The 17440-nt window shown below is 47.2% G+C and overlaps 1 protein-coding gene across 2 annotated transcripts in view; it reads right to left on the bottom strand.

Moving 5' to 3' along the window:
• The window catches only part of PAK5 (p21 (RAC1) activated kinase 5), a 138909-nt gene that overhangs the window by 35099 nt on the left and 86370 nt on the right, over positions 1 to 17440 (bottom strand). For both annotated transcript variants that reach the window (XM_074578476.1, XM_074578475.1), the window contains exon 2: positions 3549 to 3763. In XM_074578476.1, coding sequence (XP_074434577.1) covers positions 3549 to 3752 — 204 coding nt within the window. In that variant the 5' untranslated portion in view covers positions 3753 to 3763. The remainder of the gene's footprint in view (positions 1 to 3548; positions 3764 to 17440) is intronic.

Here is a 17440-nt window from a genome sequence, read left to right as displayed (position 1 = left end):
ATGTATTTTGCTGGCTGAACACCGGCCCCTCTGCATCACCAAGCTGTGCTAATGCTATCTCAGCACATGGTCAACGCCACATGGCAGCGAAAGCCCTCATCCCCTTCTGAGGGAAGAAAATAGGGGAGAAAATACACGAAACGTGTGAAATCCCACCACGTGAGCATGGCTGGACTGACTGCAATGTGCTCACGTGGAGATTCCAGCAGCAAGGACTCAGTCCTCTTGACGCCTCTACATATTTGGCCACCGCAACGCTCACAGCCACCTCCCTCCTTACTCAAGGACAAGCCCACCACCATGTCATCCTCAAGTTGGGTACCTTGATCTTGCTGAGGGCGTGGATGGGCGAGACTACCCAAAGCAGCAACGAAAGTAAAGCAATGGAGGCTTCACTCACGTACCAGCACAGGCAACTGAAAAATAACGCCAGTGCGGTGTTTTTTTAGAAACAAATGACATTTTTTTCCTCCAGGAACTTGACAGAAGTGAGGAGGCTCAGCTGTTGGCTGCGCTGGGAAACATGAGAAGGGATTTTAACAAGTCTTCAGCGCCGTCCTGCTCCCACTGACAGCGGCAGACATTCAAGCGTCTTAACGGAGCATCTTTACAAAGCCGCTGCTAAGCTCTTTTGGCAAAAATCCCCCAAATGAGGGTTCTGGTGTTTGTTCTCCTAATCTTTTGAGCAGAGTGGAGAAACCACGAAGAATGAGTTTTGCCGCCTAAGGACGATGCATTTGCTTTGTTATTGACCCTGAAGCTTTCCAAAAATCAAAGGGTGACAACAAAATGAAGATCCTGCGTAGCGTAACAGTGATGACGGGCCGAGCGTACTGCGTGCTGAGGGCAAACACGCAAACCAGGAGCTCCGGGTACACACAGGACAACTGCAAAGCGCTGAAGCAAGAGGACCGAGAGGCCTGGCATCAGGATCTCAGACTTCATGAAGCCTATTTTAAGTACAGGAAGACACAGACGGTTCACTTTCTTCATGCAGAGACGTTTTCAGTGGAAAATCAGCCTTTTTTCAACCCCCCCTTGTCTCCACACCCCAAACCTATCATGATCACTGTCGCTTTCTATTTTTCATGACATTTTCTGCCGCGTTCTACTGCCTCATGTTAGCATCCGAAATACACAATACTGTGCTGGTATCTGGGTCACCCACACCGAGAAGGGGAATCCCATTATTGTCTCTCCTTGTACTTGAAATGAATGAATTTGTACAGTCAGCTCAGCTTTGGATTCAAACGCTGATATTACCATGACAAGCCGCCGCCACCCGCGTGTAGAAGCACTGCAAGCCTTTCATCCCAGCCGACGCAGAGGCAGGGCGATGACATCCCCCAGGATATTTGGGAGCCCAGGGCGCTGCCTCTTCACGTCACTGCCGCTGCCTTTGAATATAGACGGAGCAGTGAGAGTATTTACCATTTATTGGTTTTACCCAAAGGGATACGCTACGTACCATCAGATCCTATCTGCTTTGCAGACTGAGAAACGAGCAAACACCACTAACTGGGAAAGCTGCAAAACCTACACAAGTCAAGAAAAAGTCTTTCCCTTCCTCTGCTTCAGCTTTGGATGAAGCCCAAAACAAGCAAAACGCCAGTTCTGTCTCACAAACAAGAAACCGTGCTCCCAAAGCCTACCTCGATGACCTGCGCTACTCTTCAGTCGCCAAGGAGCACCTGTTAGCAGGGACACTTCTGCCTCGCGCCGTATGGGTAATCCACACTGACGTAATTAAAGAGAGAAGAAATTCAGGAGTGCAGAACAGCGGAGACACAGAGCTGCTGTACGACCAAAAACCACAGCACAAACCGACTCTGGCCAAACACCTCAGCCTGACTTAATACTGGGACTCAGGACACAAATATCAACCACCTTCTGCCACACCTCAGTGCGTTCACAAGTGCGTTAATTAAACCATCAGCTGCTGGCTGGAAAAGAGAAAAGTTGTAAACGGTATTGAGATCTTGCAACCTTTGGCCCCTGCCTTGACGAACTGCCAAGCGTATTTTAAATCTTCAGTTCTCACTGAAGTTATGAAACCCTCAGTGCCGAAATAACCCTTCAACTGAACTAAAGGTGCTGGTGCATGTGCACACATAAAAAAATTGCCTAAATTAAACGATTATGCTGAACTAGTTTAGCGACATTAAATATTCTTAAAGTGGCCACAACTCAGTTTCTCTCCATAACTTAAGTTGTACCAAGCTACGCCTATGTCCAAGACCCAGAGCCATATCACCCGTATGGTGCTGAGAAAGCTAATACCATTTTAAAATGTTTTAAGCTTACGGATTTATGGCTTCAGAACAGCAGAAAAGAGATGGTACTGCTGCAAGACAGTAAACTGAATTTTTTTTTTTCATTTTAAAACATCTTTATGCATTCGTGTCAAAACATCCAGGGGTGTTTTTGGCGTTAAGAAGGGCTGTGGAACAAAGCTGCTCTCCTCCCTAGCAGGAAAAGGTTTGCCTACCTTTTTCCTCGTTATTCTGGGCCTCTATTATGCAGTACGCTATTTTATTGCAGCAAAAAATCAAGACTTTGGTTTTATCCCCCTTGTCTTGTAGCAACACCCAGCAGTCCTGATCAGCAAGTGATGAGCGTCCTTCGGGAGCAGGCAGTAAACGCAAATTTAGCAAAGAGCACTTATCAAATATAAATGCAGGATCTGTGCTCTCGGGATTATCTGATTTTCCCTTGCTGCAGAAAAATCCCCATGAAAATGAAATCCTAAATTTATTTTGCAGCTGCGTGACGGCAAGATGTACATGGCCAGCAGCGTATAGGCTACCACCGCTACACACGTGCGATTTACTGGGATGTTAGAATGTGCAAGCACAGAAATGCTGTTAAATCAGGGCAAATTTATCTACTGGAATCCCGAGCCTCTAAGGACGGGGATCCCAGAGCCGCGCTGGTGCCCTGTCCAGTGTTTCTCTACCCTCTGAGACATGTTTTTTCCCCCAGCTGTCCAGTCTGAACCTCCCAAGCCACAACCTGGGGCTGTTTCCCCTCATTTTACTACCCGGCGAGGAGCTCTCAGCTCCATCACCTGTGTTGCCCCCTCCAGGCAGCGGCGGGTGGCAATGAAATCCCTCCCTGAGCTCCTTGCCCGGCTGAACAAGCAATTTAATTTTTTTCCTTTGGTGTACTTTTCCATCTCTCCTTTGCTCCAAACTGCCTTTGCCTAAAGCATTGTTCTTAAATTAATTATCAAGGAGCTTTACGCTGCAGAGGAGCATCGTTTTGGGCCTCCACCGGGACTTGGGGCTTTTTCTTCTGCAGCCCAGGAGCGTGAAGGCACAGCCCCTGCAAGACCAGTGACTCACGCTCTTCTGGGACGTTCGCACAAGTTTTATACATATAACTCTTTTTCCTTGCAGCTCTACTATTAAATATTTGGATTTGCAGCTCTCTCCGTACGCGCACGCTCCCCAGCCGTGCCTGCCTCCCGGGACAGCCACCATCGGCATCACTTCATGAAGGTTACATGCAATGAATTCAGGGAATTCGAAGGTGATTTTGCACGGTACCTTCATAGGCGCGAGCTGGATGGGAGTGATGCATGAGGGATCCACCATAGGCTTTGGCCGGTTCGCCGTGTCGGCCAGCAGGCTGTGCCACTGCTGAGGTAGTCCCGTGAACTTCTGCTCCCGGTGGTCGAAGCCAGTGTGAACCCGGTGCTCGAAGTTAGAGGGCCCAGAAATTTCAAGCCTTTTCTTCTTCTTTCCAAACATGGTGGAAAAATCTGGACAAGCCATAGGGAAACAGGAAAGAAGAGGGGGAAAAAAATTAATATCTTTACGCTTTGTTGTAACCTGCAGCTATTGCCTCTACTGTATGGATGATTTAATAGATGTTATTAGCCAAATACCTACATGAATTTTACTCCACACATAACGCCTTTGAGATCTATGCAAGGAAAGCACTTACCTGACCTCCTCTCACAGGATCTGAGATTTTAAGAAATTAACCTGGTCTCTAATCTAGATATGTTCATAATACTTTATGAAACAAGGAAACGCCGCTATTCCCAGCAGACAATCTCTGGAGAGAGCTGGGTTGAGCTGGCTGCCTGGTAAAGCTAATTGTTATGGCACTTAACTGTACAGAAAGTGAGCGTTTTGGTCAACTCTTTAGTTGTTATTTGCTGACAAGAGTGGGTTTGTTTGCCTTCCTCCTGCCTGCTTTGCCCCTCCTGAGGAGCCCAGGGAAGGCGGCAGGACCATTTTCAGGGCACACAAGGAGCACGGGAGATAGCTGGGGCAAGAGAGGTCTCAGAGGCAAAGTGGAAGGAGGCACAAGCTGCGAACCGAAAGGGATGAAGGTATTTGCCCACTCTGTTGGCGCAGGAAATAGCCAATACGCCCCCAAGCTGAACTAACCCTTGGGTTTGGTGGGTCTCACCTTACAACAAAGCGGAGCCTAATGGTTATATCAAGTCAAGTTCAGAATTGACTTTCTGAAGGACCCCAGAAACCTGCTGTGTATGGCCAGGAGAAATTCCTGGCCCCAGGGAAAGAGACAGAGGTCCTGTTGCTTTTCAGTGAAACCCTGTCCTGTCCTGGAAAAACCCTCTGCCTGCTTTCTGCTCTCTCAAAATAGTCCTCCACCTTGATCTCATGGACTCGGTAAGACCTTGAGCAGCCATCTGCCTGAAACAGCAGCTGGGTGAGGATGCCGGCAGCTCCATAAAACCTCTCGTATCACCGGGGAGACCCAGCTGTAAAGGTGCTGCCCTGACTTTATGATTCAGGAGGCGGAGAGGAGAAGCTCAGGGAAGAAAATACAGCTGCATTGCTGCTGCTGCTGCAAAAAAAAAAAAAAAAAAAAAAAAAGGGAAGATAAATCAGGTATTTATTCCACTCTCATTCCCTTTTACCAGTTTATTTAAAGATCAGGTCCATTATTTGAAAATTGATTGCTGGCTGCTTTATGAGTCCCCTCTGTGCGTTTGCAGGTGGTTATGTCTCCCTTGCGTGTATCTTCTTTAAATGGAGCAGACTTGCTCCTGTTGCCCTTTCTTCATCTCCCACACCTTCCACCTTCCTCTGGCTTTGCTCCCCTTCTCTCAACTATCTCCAAATCTCCAGCCCTTCTGACAGTCCCTCTCCATCTCTGTTAACTCTACTATCTTCCTCACCTTCATCTCCTGAAAACTCTGATGATCGCCCTGCTATCTATCCCTTTTTCCACTTCCAACATTGTGATCTCCTTATTTTTCACGTCAGTGGCACGTCGAGTACCTTGTGGCACTCGCAGAGGTGCTTCCAGCCTAACCCAAAGCTGTCACGGTTGGTCTCTGGTCAAAGATTATTTATTTTCAAGGCTCAAACAGAAGCAGCCCATCTTCACCGCCCATCCGCAGGGCTCCACAAATCGCAGCCAGCTGCAGATCAATGGCACTGGATTGATTTCATTCACCCTCTGGGATGTGAATCTACGAGGCCTGTTGGAGTCACATTTTGAACCATCGGCTCTAGACAGGCACTTCTTCACCTGGTCAATGCCAGTCCTTCCAGGGTTTCCCGCTGGACTTGCATCCTAACGCAGCTGCGGGATGCTTGAAGTCCTCTAGAGCCCCAAGCAACGTCAAATAAATAAAAGCACATCAGCTGGTATACCACATATTGCCTTTTTAAAAATATACAGCAGATTCATTCAACAAGATATTACTTTTTTTTTCCTTTAATTGCTCTTTGATACCTTACGCTCTCTTGCTTTTATACCATCGCAGCTAGAAGCAAATGTGAAATTTGGCCCAGCGGGACCTTCAGGTTCTCAGGAGAATATTTTAGTCTCAAACCCGATGCCAAGGCCAGGTTTTTGGACGGGGATGGTGTCTGAAGCCTGGGCAGTGGGACTTGCTCCCCTCTTTTGACTGCAGCTCATGCTTAGATCAGTTTCAATCGCCCGTGAAGCTGCAGCAGGAGAGGCAGCGAGTAACACTGGCACCTCACGCTGCGAGGGATGGATTCAGCCGTGTGGGCAGACACACAAATGCTGTGCATCTTGGTGGCCAGAGAACACCCCGTGTGGGGCTGTGCCTGAGCAAAGTGACCCAGGAAACCCGGCTGATGGTGGTCTCATCCCTATGGGAGCGGAGTAGGACACCCCCCACGGCCACCTGGCCGAGCTCTGCAAACAGTCTCTTGGTGCTACTGAAAGGACCAAAGCCTTGACCGGTTTTTAAAGGTATCAATAATAAATGCTGTGCGCCGCTGCTTTGCTTCATCAGCCAGCGAGGTCTCCGTTTCACTGCAAAGCAACGCTGACCTCTCCTTGCTGTGGTCCCTCTAAATAACTGTAACTAATATACACAGCAGTCGCAAGGGAACTTCGTTTCCCCTGATTTCTCCCACAGAACGGGACTGATGCCACTTGTTTTCCTTAGCTGTCTAAGGATGCCGGTTTGGGGCCACCAAGCCAGTGACACCTCCTGCTCCTGGCTCGTAATTGCCCTGCTTCAGTCCCTAACAAGGTGCTTCTCCTTCGACCTCAAAAAGGAGAGGTGATTTAAGCTCTTTGCCATAGCTTTACCGATACCATACAAAAAATAAAGCATTTACTCATTTAGGAACGGAAGCAGAAAACATCCTGGACAAGTGAATAAATGAGCACAGTATCTCTTGTTGCTAAAATGATTTGATAAGCCTTGGAGAGTTAAGTGCTTTGGAGAGAAATGATGGGCCTCTCCAGTTCCCCAGGATGCCAGACAGTACGTATACAACATAAACGTTATGAAATTTCTACCCGGAGCACAGAAGGCATTACGTTAAAAAAGAAGTTCATTCAGGCACCTATCCTTTCTCTGCCACGCAAAACAGCAAGCCTCTCGCAGTCATTAAGGAAACCCTAATTTCCTAATGGGATTAGTTAGGAAAACATCCCACAGACAAGGGGGCAATCGCCCGCACGTAGCAGAGGCAAAGGGAGGTGAGTGGCCGCGGGGCAGCGACGTGGGGCTGCCCGTGCCAGGGCACTCACCCGGCGCTTAATCCCTCCTGACAGCCTCCGACGCACCCCTGGTCGCGCCAGGTCTCTCGGCAAATGCCATCTCTCTCGGTCCAGCCCCCGCTGAACGAAAGGCAATGAGGTGTCGTACTCCTCGTTTGTTGCTGTTTTTGTGGGGATGAGCACAACCAGGATGCCCGTCCTCTACTTGCACGTCCTTTGCCAGTGAACGGTCTGGCTGATTTCAACACCGCGTACGTGGCACAAGGGGATACTCCACACGAGGCGGCCGGGGGAGCCTGTCCTAACAACCGCTACTACTGATGGCACTGGGTTTAAGCTGGCTCCGGAGGAAAGGAAAAACAGGACTCGTCATTATGTGGCTTTAATGGGGTATTTCTGTAGAGAGTTCACTTATCCTCGTGCTGAAATGACGCAGCACATTCATTTTGCATTTACAAACAGGAGGTTTGAAGGAGGCAGCCCTTCAGTTTCAACAAACAAGGAATTTAGCGAGTGTGATGGTGTGCGACCAAAAGCCAAGTCTGTTCTTCACTGGGAAGGCCGGAGGGAAGTCCGTACTCAGCTCAGGGCTGCGATGCTGACGGGCTCCTCCAACCCACGCTCCAACACCAGCACAGGAGTAAAGACAAGGGACTTCCTTTACCAAAGCCATGATGGAAAAAACACGGAGGTGACATTTACTGGAGGAAAACACAATACCGGAGAGGGAAATCAGACTGTGGTACCACCTCGCCTGCCAACGCCGGCTGAGTAACCCACAGCAGCACTGGTCCCAGCTGCACCACTGGGGAACGGGGAAGGATTAGGGACAGGAGGAGAAATGCGTGAGCTGTGCTCTGGAGATACAGCTACCCAAAACCTTTTAAAATGGCAGTATTTGTGTTACTCGAGCTTCTCCCCAAGCAAGGAGCACCGCCGGCTCTGCTGGTTTCTGCTGAACAGTCGTAACACAGCTCCATCCAGCTGCTGCAGGAACCGAGGCAACGGCGAAAGGCTGCTATGGGGAGCAATCACCGCATCTTGCACTTAATGCTGTTTCCTGTAGTGCCTGACAAATCCAATCACGTGCTGATCAGCACACCCGGCCTGATAGATCTATGCCAGACTTGGCTCCTTTTCACTTCACTCCTTTCTGTGCACAGAAATAATTCACTGGGCACCACAGTGCCATGGGCTCCCGGGCTGGCCCAAACTTCATGCGTCACCTCCAATGACAGATGAGGTCCCCACAGTGCCATGGGCTCCTGGACTGGCCCAAACTTCGCGCGTCACCTCCAATGACAGATGAGGTCCCCACAGTGCCATGGGCTCCTGGACTGGCCCAAACTTCGCACGTCACCTCCAATGACAGATGAGGTCCCCACAGTGCCATGGGCTCCTGGACTGGCCCAAACTTCGCGCGTCACCTCCAATGACAGATGAGGTCCCCACAGTGCCATGGGCTCCTGGACTGGCCCAAACTTCGCACGTCACCTCCAATGACAGACAAGGTCCCCCCACACAGAGAAGATTCCCTGGGACCAAGACACTGCCCATGCAAGGTGTGAGACATGGACCAGCAAAGCAAATCCACTGTCAGCTACTGCACCATCATTGTCCTGCCTCCCAGTCACAAATGAAGGTCTTTTTCCAGCAAGAAGTATCCCACAGCCCTACCCTGGAGTGAGAAGGTGGCAGTATTAATTTGGGTGCCAGGGGAGCCCATGCAGGTCCTCCCATGGAGGTGTCTGTGCTCAGGGCAGGATTTCCAGCAAGAGCCCTCCCAGGATAAGTTAAAGCCTTGCCCAGCTCCTGTCCCCAAGCTCACGTTCGGAGGTGATAGGTTGCTCTGTCTGTTCTGTCTCATACACCTGGCCCCATCCTGGGGGTTTGGTGGGTTGTCCCTTCCCTGTGTGTGACATCAGGGGACACTCGGGGGGACCGAAGAACTGAAAAGCTGAAAAGTCCAGATTTATGTAAATAGCCTCAAAGAAGAAAGTTTTGCACTTAGAGCATGTAAAGCCCAAGACAGGACAAAAGGAAGAAAGGATGCCTTCAATCCTGAAGTTAATCGTATTCTGTCTCTTTTATCATATCGTAAATAAGAGTAATCCAGTCAACCACCACCTACGAGAGAAGATTGCTCAACACTGCCTGACTTACGGAGTGCCAAACCCTGTTCTCAATGAAGAAGTCAGAGCCACTTTCTTCTTCCCCGCCCAGCAGCCATTATTTTACGTTAAAAACTAGGGAAACTGGAACGGCTTATTTTGTCTTGCAATCTTGAATGCCACCACGGAGCCCCAAGTGCACCTGCGAAGCACCGACAACGGCACTTGCCACCCCAGATGATCCCACACTGAGCAAAGGTCTGTGAAATTTTGCCATACGTAAAAACACTCAATAACCTTATAAAGTTAGTAACTAGAACAACGAAGCGAGAGGGGTATTTTTACTGAAAAACGGAGCTTTTAATGCTGGAGTACCATAACTACGTAAGCCCTATTTATTTTTTTTATTGATATTATTTCAGCAGCCAGATGCTGTGTCCCACTAACCCAAGGAAACCACCTGTGCCCAGCAGCTGCCCAACCCTGAGCCCCCCCGGGAAGCCTGCAAGTGTTTCTTATGCACCCCAAGGCAGCCACACAGCCAAAAAACGTTAACCAAATGCTTAATTTTTAAGAACTTTCAAGAAAACTGCTAGCAACACAGACTGCAAAATGGGAGATGGGTGCGGGTCGCTTTCCTTTGATAATTTTTACTTACTAATAATAGTTTTTCTGTAGCACAAGGACCTCAATCATTCCGCTCCAGAGCAAACAAAACACAGTAATACATCATTAGCTTCGCCAGCTTCTGTTCCCGCGCTCTGATTAATTGTAACCTTTCCCGATATTTGATCGCAAATGAAAGAGTATGAATTGAGAAGCGCAAATTAAATTAACGTGTCAAGCCAGCTTGCGTAGCCAGTACTCCAGATAAATGTGAGCTGGGCTGATACTCAATCTCAAGGAGAAAGGAAATGTCTGGTCTGGGCTGACGGCAGCATAAATCGCTAAGAAATACCCTGTAAGCCAGAGGTAAAGATGACGCTGGTTCTCCTTCAGCTCACACTGGTGCGAGTGAGTCCCCGCCGCTGAGGCAAGCGGAAGGAGACCAACACATACCTGCGGATCTATATAGCTACAAAAATGAGGAAAACGTTTATTTTTTATTTTTTTTTTCAGTAAGGAACACCAACCACAATGGTTTTGTGTTTCCTTTTTGTTTGCTTTAAGGATGGTCCTAAGCTTCTCGGCGGGGACCCTCTGCTGGCAGCTGCAATCAGAGCACGAGCTTCCTTTGCAAAAAAAACCCACCACAACAAACCGTGCCTTGATTGCAGGCACACAGTTTTTAGAAAACTTTACCTCTATTTTTCTATTTTTAACTGAAAATACAGAGAACGCCACTCTGTTTTTCAGGAGATGAAACAAGCAGCAACATCAGGAAAAGCAGAGCAGACTGAATGAGAAGCCACTAAAGTTAATGGAAAGGCTCTCCAAAAACGCACTGGTTTCAGGTCAGGCCTGACACATCGCTGACTCTGCGACGAAGGAGAAATCCCGTTTCGCTTCCCAGATAAGATACTCCTAAATACTTCCCTAACTCCCCGAGGATGTTTCTGGATGCAGAGGATGGAGATGAGTAGGAAACAGGCGGGCAGCTGCCTGCAGAGCACGTTCGAACGCCAGGCTGGTGGGTCCTGCAGTCATGTCTCGCGTTCATTCAGTCATCTATCTAGATGTAGATCCTGTTACCTCTTTAGACACAAGTAGTTTTGGATCTCATGAAAGGATCTGGTTTCTTTTGCCAGGTGGGTGGACGACACCCCATGCGGGGGAACGCTGGGTTGGTTCATCTATCGAATTAGGAGAACGGGTTTCCCGTGATCCCTGCTGCTTCTTTACGATTTGAGCATTTCAATTTGGGAAACGACAAAATAAACCTTTATAAAAAGTCCTGACATGCCTTACTGATGAGTTAAGATCACTATTTTAAACACCAGTTCTCTGATGGCAACAAAAGGGACCTACAAATCCGCAATGGACCAAGTCAGCCAATACAGCCTAAATTTTAATAGTCCTCTCTGTGCTGCTAAGCTCTTCTGCATGTAAATAGTGTCACTGATGAAAAATTAACCACCTGTGACCATACAGTTTTTCCAGCCTAACTCTACCTATTTAATTCAAAGGAAGTATAGAAATAGCATTGTTGACACGCGTCCATGTTGAGTTTTAGGAACAAAAAAGCTTGACGGTCAGTAGGATACAACTTATTCCCGTGGATTTTCAAGCTGTTTTGTATTTTTTGGGATGGGACATACTCATAAGTCATTTAAACAGTATTAAAATACATGGAAATGTATTTAATCATGGAAAAATACATAATGGTGGACTAGACCATACCTGACAAGTACAAAAATGCCATCTTTCCCAAACGCCATCTTTCTCGCTTACCCTAAGGCATTCCGCTTATTTCAGCCTCAGGTCAAACCAGCCAATTTTTCAGAGTTCCCGTGTCGCTGCACAATATCATAAAAATACATTTAAGCAACCGTAAGCTGTCCAACGCTTGTCGTTGTCCATGTTTCTTTTCAATCCCCCACCACCTTGTTTATGGCTGAAAACGCCTTCCCTCGTCACAGCGCAGCAGGGTGTCTCTTGATAGCCGGCCCACGAGACATATCTAATAGAAAAGCGCAACAGAACAAAAGACGGGGAAAAACCAGTAACAAAAGGCGACGCACGCTTCGGGAGAAATAGTAAAAGCCGGTACAGAGTGGCCAAACTAGGACTGATGTACTCCAGGGAGCAATACTCATTCTTCTTATTGAAAGCTCCTCTTGTACGAGGACTCATTTCCACACACTGACTGACGCGTGCTCTCCTCATTTAGAAGCCTCGCGATTCCCGGTGGATTTGAACGCTTGGTAATTTTCGGCTGAGTAGCTTAAACGCTCGTATTGTAGTCAGTCACTCTCTATTATCTCACACACATGCACACATACACAGCAACGTAGAGACAGAGGGTCCTGCAGAGAATTAGTCTGCGGCAGCTCTGGGCAGATTAAAGAGGGGGAAAAAAAAACAAACCCCGAACTCCACCAACCCCTGGAGGTAACTCAAATCATTTCTGTCCCTAGCAATTGAAAAGATTCCAGATTTGCGGAAGCAAATAGTCCTCTGGGTGCTCAGCTTGAGATAATTAATGGTATTAACTTTGTAGGAAACCGTGGACACCCACAGGGAGGGGGGTATTAAATAAGGCACCCATTAAATGAGACACCCCAAGCTACTTCTGAAACTTCAAAGCAGCTGTAATGTTTTTTATGAGCTGATATTATTGTTAATATTTTCAAACATAGAGTTATGTACTATAAAGGGTGCAGGTACTCGCCTTCTGTGTCTGAAACAGCTACTCTATGTTTTGAATTAGGAAAAACATAATCAGTAAAAGCAAATACTGTCATGAATGAAAGTGATGATAGACTGGTAGAGAAGGGAGCACGCACAGAGATTAGGAAATACCAAAAACAGAGTTGTGAAACAATATTACTTAATTCGGAATATTAGCATTAGTAAATACTGTCATTTCTATAGGTTGGGGTGACTGAAGGATAAGAACTGCAGGGATACAAAATCGTACATCTGTGGAGAGAAAGGACTGAGAAAAGCGGTTGAAAAGCCCTTGGAAAATTGTTCGTGCACCAGGTTACACCACCTCCGCCCTCTGGGCCACATCCTCAGCGGGGGCCACTGGCAAAGCCTCGGCGAAACAGATGGCCTGGCACCGACCCGCAGCACAGCGAAGGGGCCACTCGGGCATTAAAATTTGTTTTAGTTTTGTTTTTGCAGGTAAAGCTTTCGTTTTAATCCTCTGAAACTGAGTTTCCTCCCCAACACTCGATGGTGGTTGCATTACAATCATACCAAGGACCAAAGCGCGTTAGGCTGTGGGAGGGATTTTTCAGAGTTCCCAGGAAAAACTAATCATGAGACCACGCTGCTGCTCACGAGTACCCTGGATTTGCTATTCACGTACCCTGATAATTTGTAAAAAATAGCTTTTCCTTTTAAAAAAAAAAAAAAAAAAAAGATGCAAAATGGTTTCTAGGTCTCACAACCAGTTTATCTTGTGCTGGTTGCGCCCCTGAATGTACCAAATCTGCCATAAGGAGGTGTTGGAGCGGGGGGTGCCTGCCCCAGCGTGGGTTATTTCGCAGCACCCCTCGAGCGCTGCAGGACAGGCACGGATGGGACCGGGGGTGACAGACACGCCTGCGACAGCATCACGTGCCACCCGGACACATTGATGAGATGGGGACTCTGGAGCCGACCTCCTGCCATAAATCCTCACTGGCGTGCTCACACCCAGCACACTGATTTTTTTCCTACAATGATATTAATTGCATTTCTTACTTTACTTCTAAACCAATACAGGCTGTGCCGGCTCGCAGGAATCGCTCTATTACCCTCACGTTTGTAATAAAGATTGCTTTCCAGTGAACGATCAACAGGAAGAAATGCTTCCTAATGCATTAATAATGGCAAGCCTCTGATAAGAATATTCTTTAGGATGAAACACACCTTCTGACCTGGGAGTGTCTACCAAGAAATGGAACAAAATCAGATTATTTGATATGTCAGAACATCTTTAGATTGCAAACACACACGTCTATAGATTAACACATCCACAGCAAGTGCCTGGAAGATGAAAATCACGCCTGTTCTTGTTATCACTGTGGGTTTCCTACCTTAATATCAGGTTTTGCTCTGTACCACTCTAGCCTATAATTGAAGGAAAAATATTTCTGTAGTCTACAATAAACCACAAATGTATAGATCCTACTTTAATTTTTTATTCCTTACATATTTTCTTGTCTTTTTGTCACTCTACGTTGTGCCGAAAAACTGGTTTGAAAGTAAATTCTTATCCTATTATCTATTGAGTTGCTGTCATACAATACTCTTTTTCCATAATAAAATGATCCCTGGAAGGGTCTGCTAGAGCTTGCTATTTATTATGTCCTTCAGAAAGTTTACCGTGAGCTCTTTATACAGAACGCTGAATGTTTATAAAGCGATGCCCGTCAGTCCTCCTCCCTTTGGATCACCCACAACAATCAATAATTGCAGCTGAGATAATTCCTTGATGCTGATTTTTTGGAGGTAAGCGACCTTGCTGTGCAGACTTTGTGTTTTGCCATCTCCAGACATCAGTTTGGAAGTGGTGGGTCTCACCTGGTCTCTGTTGAAATGGGAGATAAAGGTTGTGGGGAGAAACGGAGACCCTTCATGCTGTATCTCTGAAACCAATGTGAAAGTTTTGAGACCAGCCACAGAAAAACAAACAAAACCCGTAATACAACGTAAACTGAATGAAAAAACCCACGCATTTTTATCTCCGGGCAATCAGTGCAAATTCAGAAAGATGGATGCTACTGTGAGGTTTTTATTGTTTTCCAGCTTTTAAATGACTAAAACAGAAATGGATTTTGACTGCAGGTAGGTTTTGAGCAACTAGGGAGGTTACTGCATCTCAGATGGCCACTACCACCACCTCCCAAGAATCTCAGCAGGTTCAACAAGGGTCCTGCACCTGGGTCGGGGCAACCCTCGGTATCAGTACGGGCTGAGGGATGAAGGGCCCAAGAGCAGCCCTGCCGAGAAGGACCTGGGGGTGTTGATTGATGAGAAGCTCAACATGAGCCGACAACGTGCATTCACAGCCCAGAAAGCCAACCGTATCAGAAGAAGCGTGGCCAGCAGGTCAAGGGAGGTGATTCTGCCCCTCTGCTCCGTTCTCATGAGACCCTACCTGGAGTGGTGGATCCAACTCTGAGGCCCCCAACATAAGAAAGACATGGGCCTGTTGGAGTGGGTCCAGAGGAGGCCACAAAGATGCTCAGAGGGCTGGAGCACCTCTCCTACGAGGACAGGCTGAGATGGTTGGCGTGGTTCAGCCTGGAGAAGAGAAGGCTCCAGGCAGACCTTATTGAAGCCTTTCAGTTCTTAAAGGGGCTTATAAGAAAGATGGGGACACACCTTTTAGAGGGGCCTGTTGCAATAGGCCAAGGCATAGTGGTTTTAAACTAAAAGAGGGTAGATTTAGACTAGATAAAAAGAAATTTTTTACACTGAGGGTGGTGAAACACTGGCCCAGGTTGCCCAGAGAGGTGGTAGAAGCCCCATCCCTGGAAACATTCCTGGTCAGGTTGGACAGGGCTCTGAGCAGCCTGATCGAGTTGAAGATGTCCCTGCTCATCGCAGGGGGGTTGGACTAGATGACCTTTAAAGGCCCCTTCCCACCCAAACCATTCTATGATGCCGCAACAGAAAGTGTCTCTGATTCCTCCTTGTGGAGGAAGGATGCCACACGTGAATCACTGCATTGTGCTGGGCCCTTTCACACGCTGCTTCTGGGAAGGGCGTGTATTGCCTCTCCAGGATGAAGGGTTTCATCTAAAATGGTCCAAAAGGACACTTCCAGCCTCTCAAAAAAACAAGGAAAGGAGGTTGCCAGGTGACTATGTGACCAGCTAAGATGACTCCTAGAAACCTTGGTCTGGAAACACCAGAAGATGATGACCGTGTGTATGAGACAGTTCAACTTACAAACTTTTAGACAGTTACGTCAAAACGTCACTTCTCTCCCAGAAGAAATGCTCCTGCTTAAACAACATGGCAACATCCCTCCCCAGCCCGACTGATTTTGCAAGCAGCTCCAAAGGAGGCCGTTTCCTTGAGAAAACACCATCGTAACGAGGAATCTGCAAGAGAAGGCAAGATCTTCTCCGAGTATTTTCTGAGAAGTCTTTTTTACTGCAAAGGGTGAGATGCTGAGCCCGCGCAGAGGTGAAGGACTTGGCCGTCATCTCTCAGGACCCAACAGCCCACAGCTGCCACCCTGCCCAGGGAAATGGTGCTGATGCCCCGCCAGACCCCGAGCCCTCTTTTTAAATCCCAGGAAAACACAAATATAGCGTACTTGTATCTGGGATTACAGGTCCTTCTTGAAGTCTCAGCAGCAAAAATCCACCATCAATTAGAAAGGAATAATTAAAAAAAAAAAAAAAAAAAAAAAAAAAGACAGACATCTCTGCATGCTGACTCCGATGGCATTTCACCGCTGTTTCCAGGGGCAGGGAGCTTCGATCATTCATTCATTCATTCATTCATTCCCTGCTTCGTTAAGGAACAACTCCAACAAAGCTGCTGATACAACTGGGAAATCAGAAGATGAGCGGGGAAAAGTGACTGAGAAAAAAAACGCATTAAGGAAACATGCGCAGTTGTGCCGGGTGGTGGGGGCCGGAGTTAGCGCTTAGTAAAAAAAAAGGGACTGCAAAATTTGCTGGCTGAGATAAGAAATGAACTGTGCAGGTGGAGTTCAGATCCTAATGGAAATATTTTCTTACTGGAACAAAATTACTGTTTCTCATCAAATGAAATACGTTGTCCTACCAAACCTTTCATTTCATTTTCACCATTCTCCCTTGGTTCTTACATATGGAATAACATAAAACTCAAACGCTGTTTAAGTTAAAACCCCCCAAATGTCAGCTTGGGTTTTTCCTCAAATTTTTTGATGTAGGATTCAATACGTTCCCTGCTATTTTTTTGTTTCAGCCCATCTGCAAATTGTCTGTGCTCTGGGTGGGCACCGGAGATAGCCTACTGCATGCTTCATGGGGCGATAGAAAACTTTGAGAAAGATGATTTTTCAGAGGGCCACGATACTCAAATTTTTGGAGTCTCGCAACTGAATGACAACAACATCTTTACGATATGCCCCTGTAAACTAAGTCTCTGCGCTCCGTGTGTCCTCCTGGCTCGGCCTTTGGCTGCACCCTGAGCACCCACCCCAGCGCCTGTGATGGTGTGCCTTGCCTTCAGCCATACTCACAACCCTGGTTTTCTAAATTATTTCCAGCTTCTTCAGGATAGAGGCAGGAAGATGTTCTGAAAGGCTTTTAAAATGATTATGCAAAGCACAGTGGGCTGTATAATACTTTTTCCAGTAAAACTCCCTTTTAGTACTCTGATGGTAATCAACCGTGTTATTATAACTATTCTTGCTCCTTATTACGTATAGGCTGAACGTTTTAAATGGAAACAACATCACCCTGTCCCTCCACGTTTCTTACTTGTGGCATGTCCTTGAAAGTAACCAATGCTCAGGACGCCAAAAGCTGAAGGCTGAGCTCGCCCACGTATGAGATGTGATATGAATAAATCAGTGCAAAGTCCATGTGAGCTGCTTCTCTCTCGCTAGCAGGGGCTCGGGCTGGAAAAAGCTCTATCTGCAGCGGAGCTGCCATGCAGCCTTTAACTACCCGCGGTGCCATTTAACAGCAGCAGTTCATTCCGTACATTGATGCATTTTTTTTAAAAATGGCAAATATGCAGCTGGGTATATGAAG

Source organism: Larus michahellis, chromosome 3 (genome assembly GCF_964199755.1).
Source record: "Larus michahellis chromosome 3, bLarMic1.1, whole genome shotgun sequence".
Lineage (NCBI taxonomy): Eukaryota > Metazoa > Chordata > Aves > Charadriiformes > Laridae > Larus > Larus michahellis.
The sequence above is the reverse complement of the archived record's forward strand: the minus strand, read 5'-3'. Positions and strand labels throughout refer to the sequence as shown.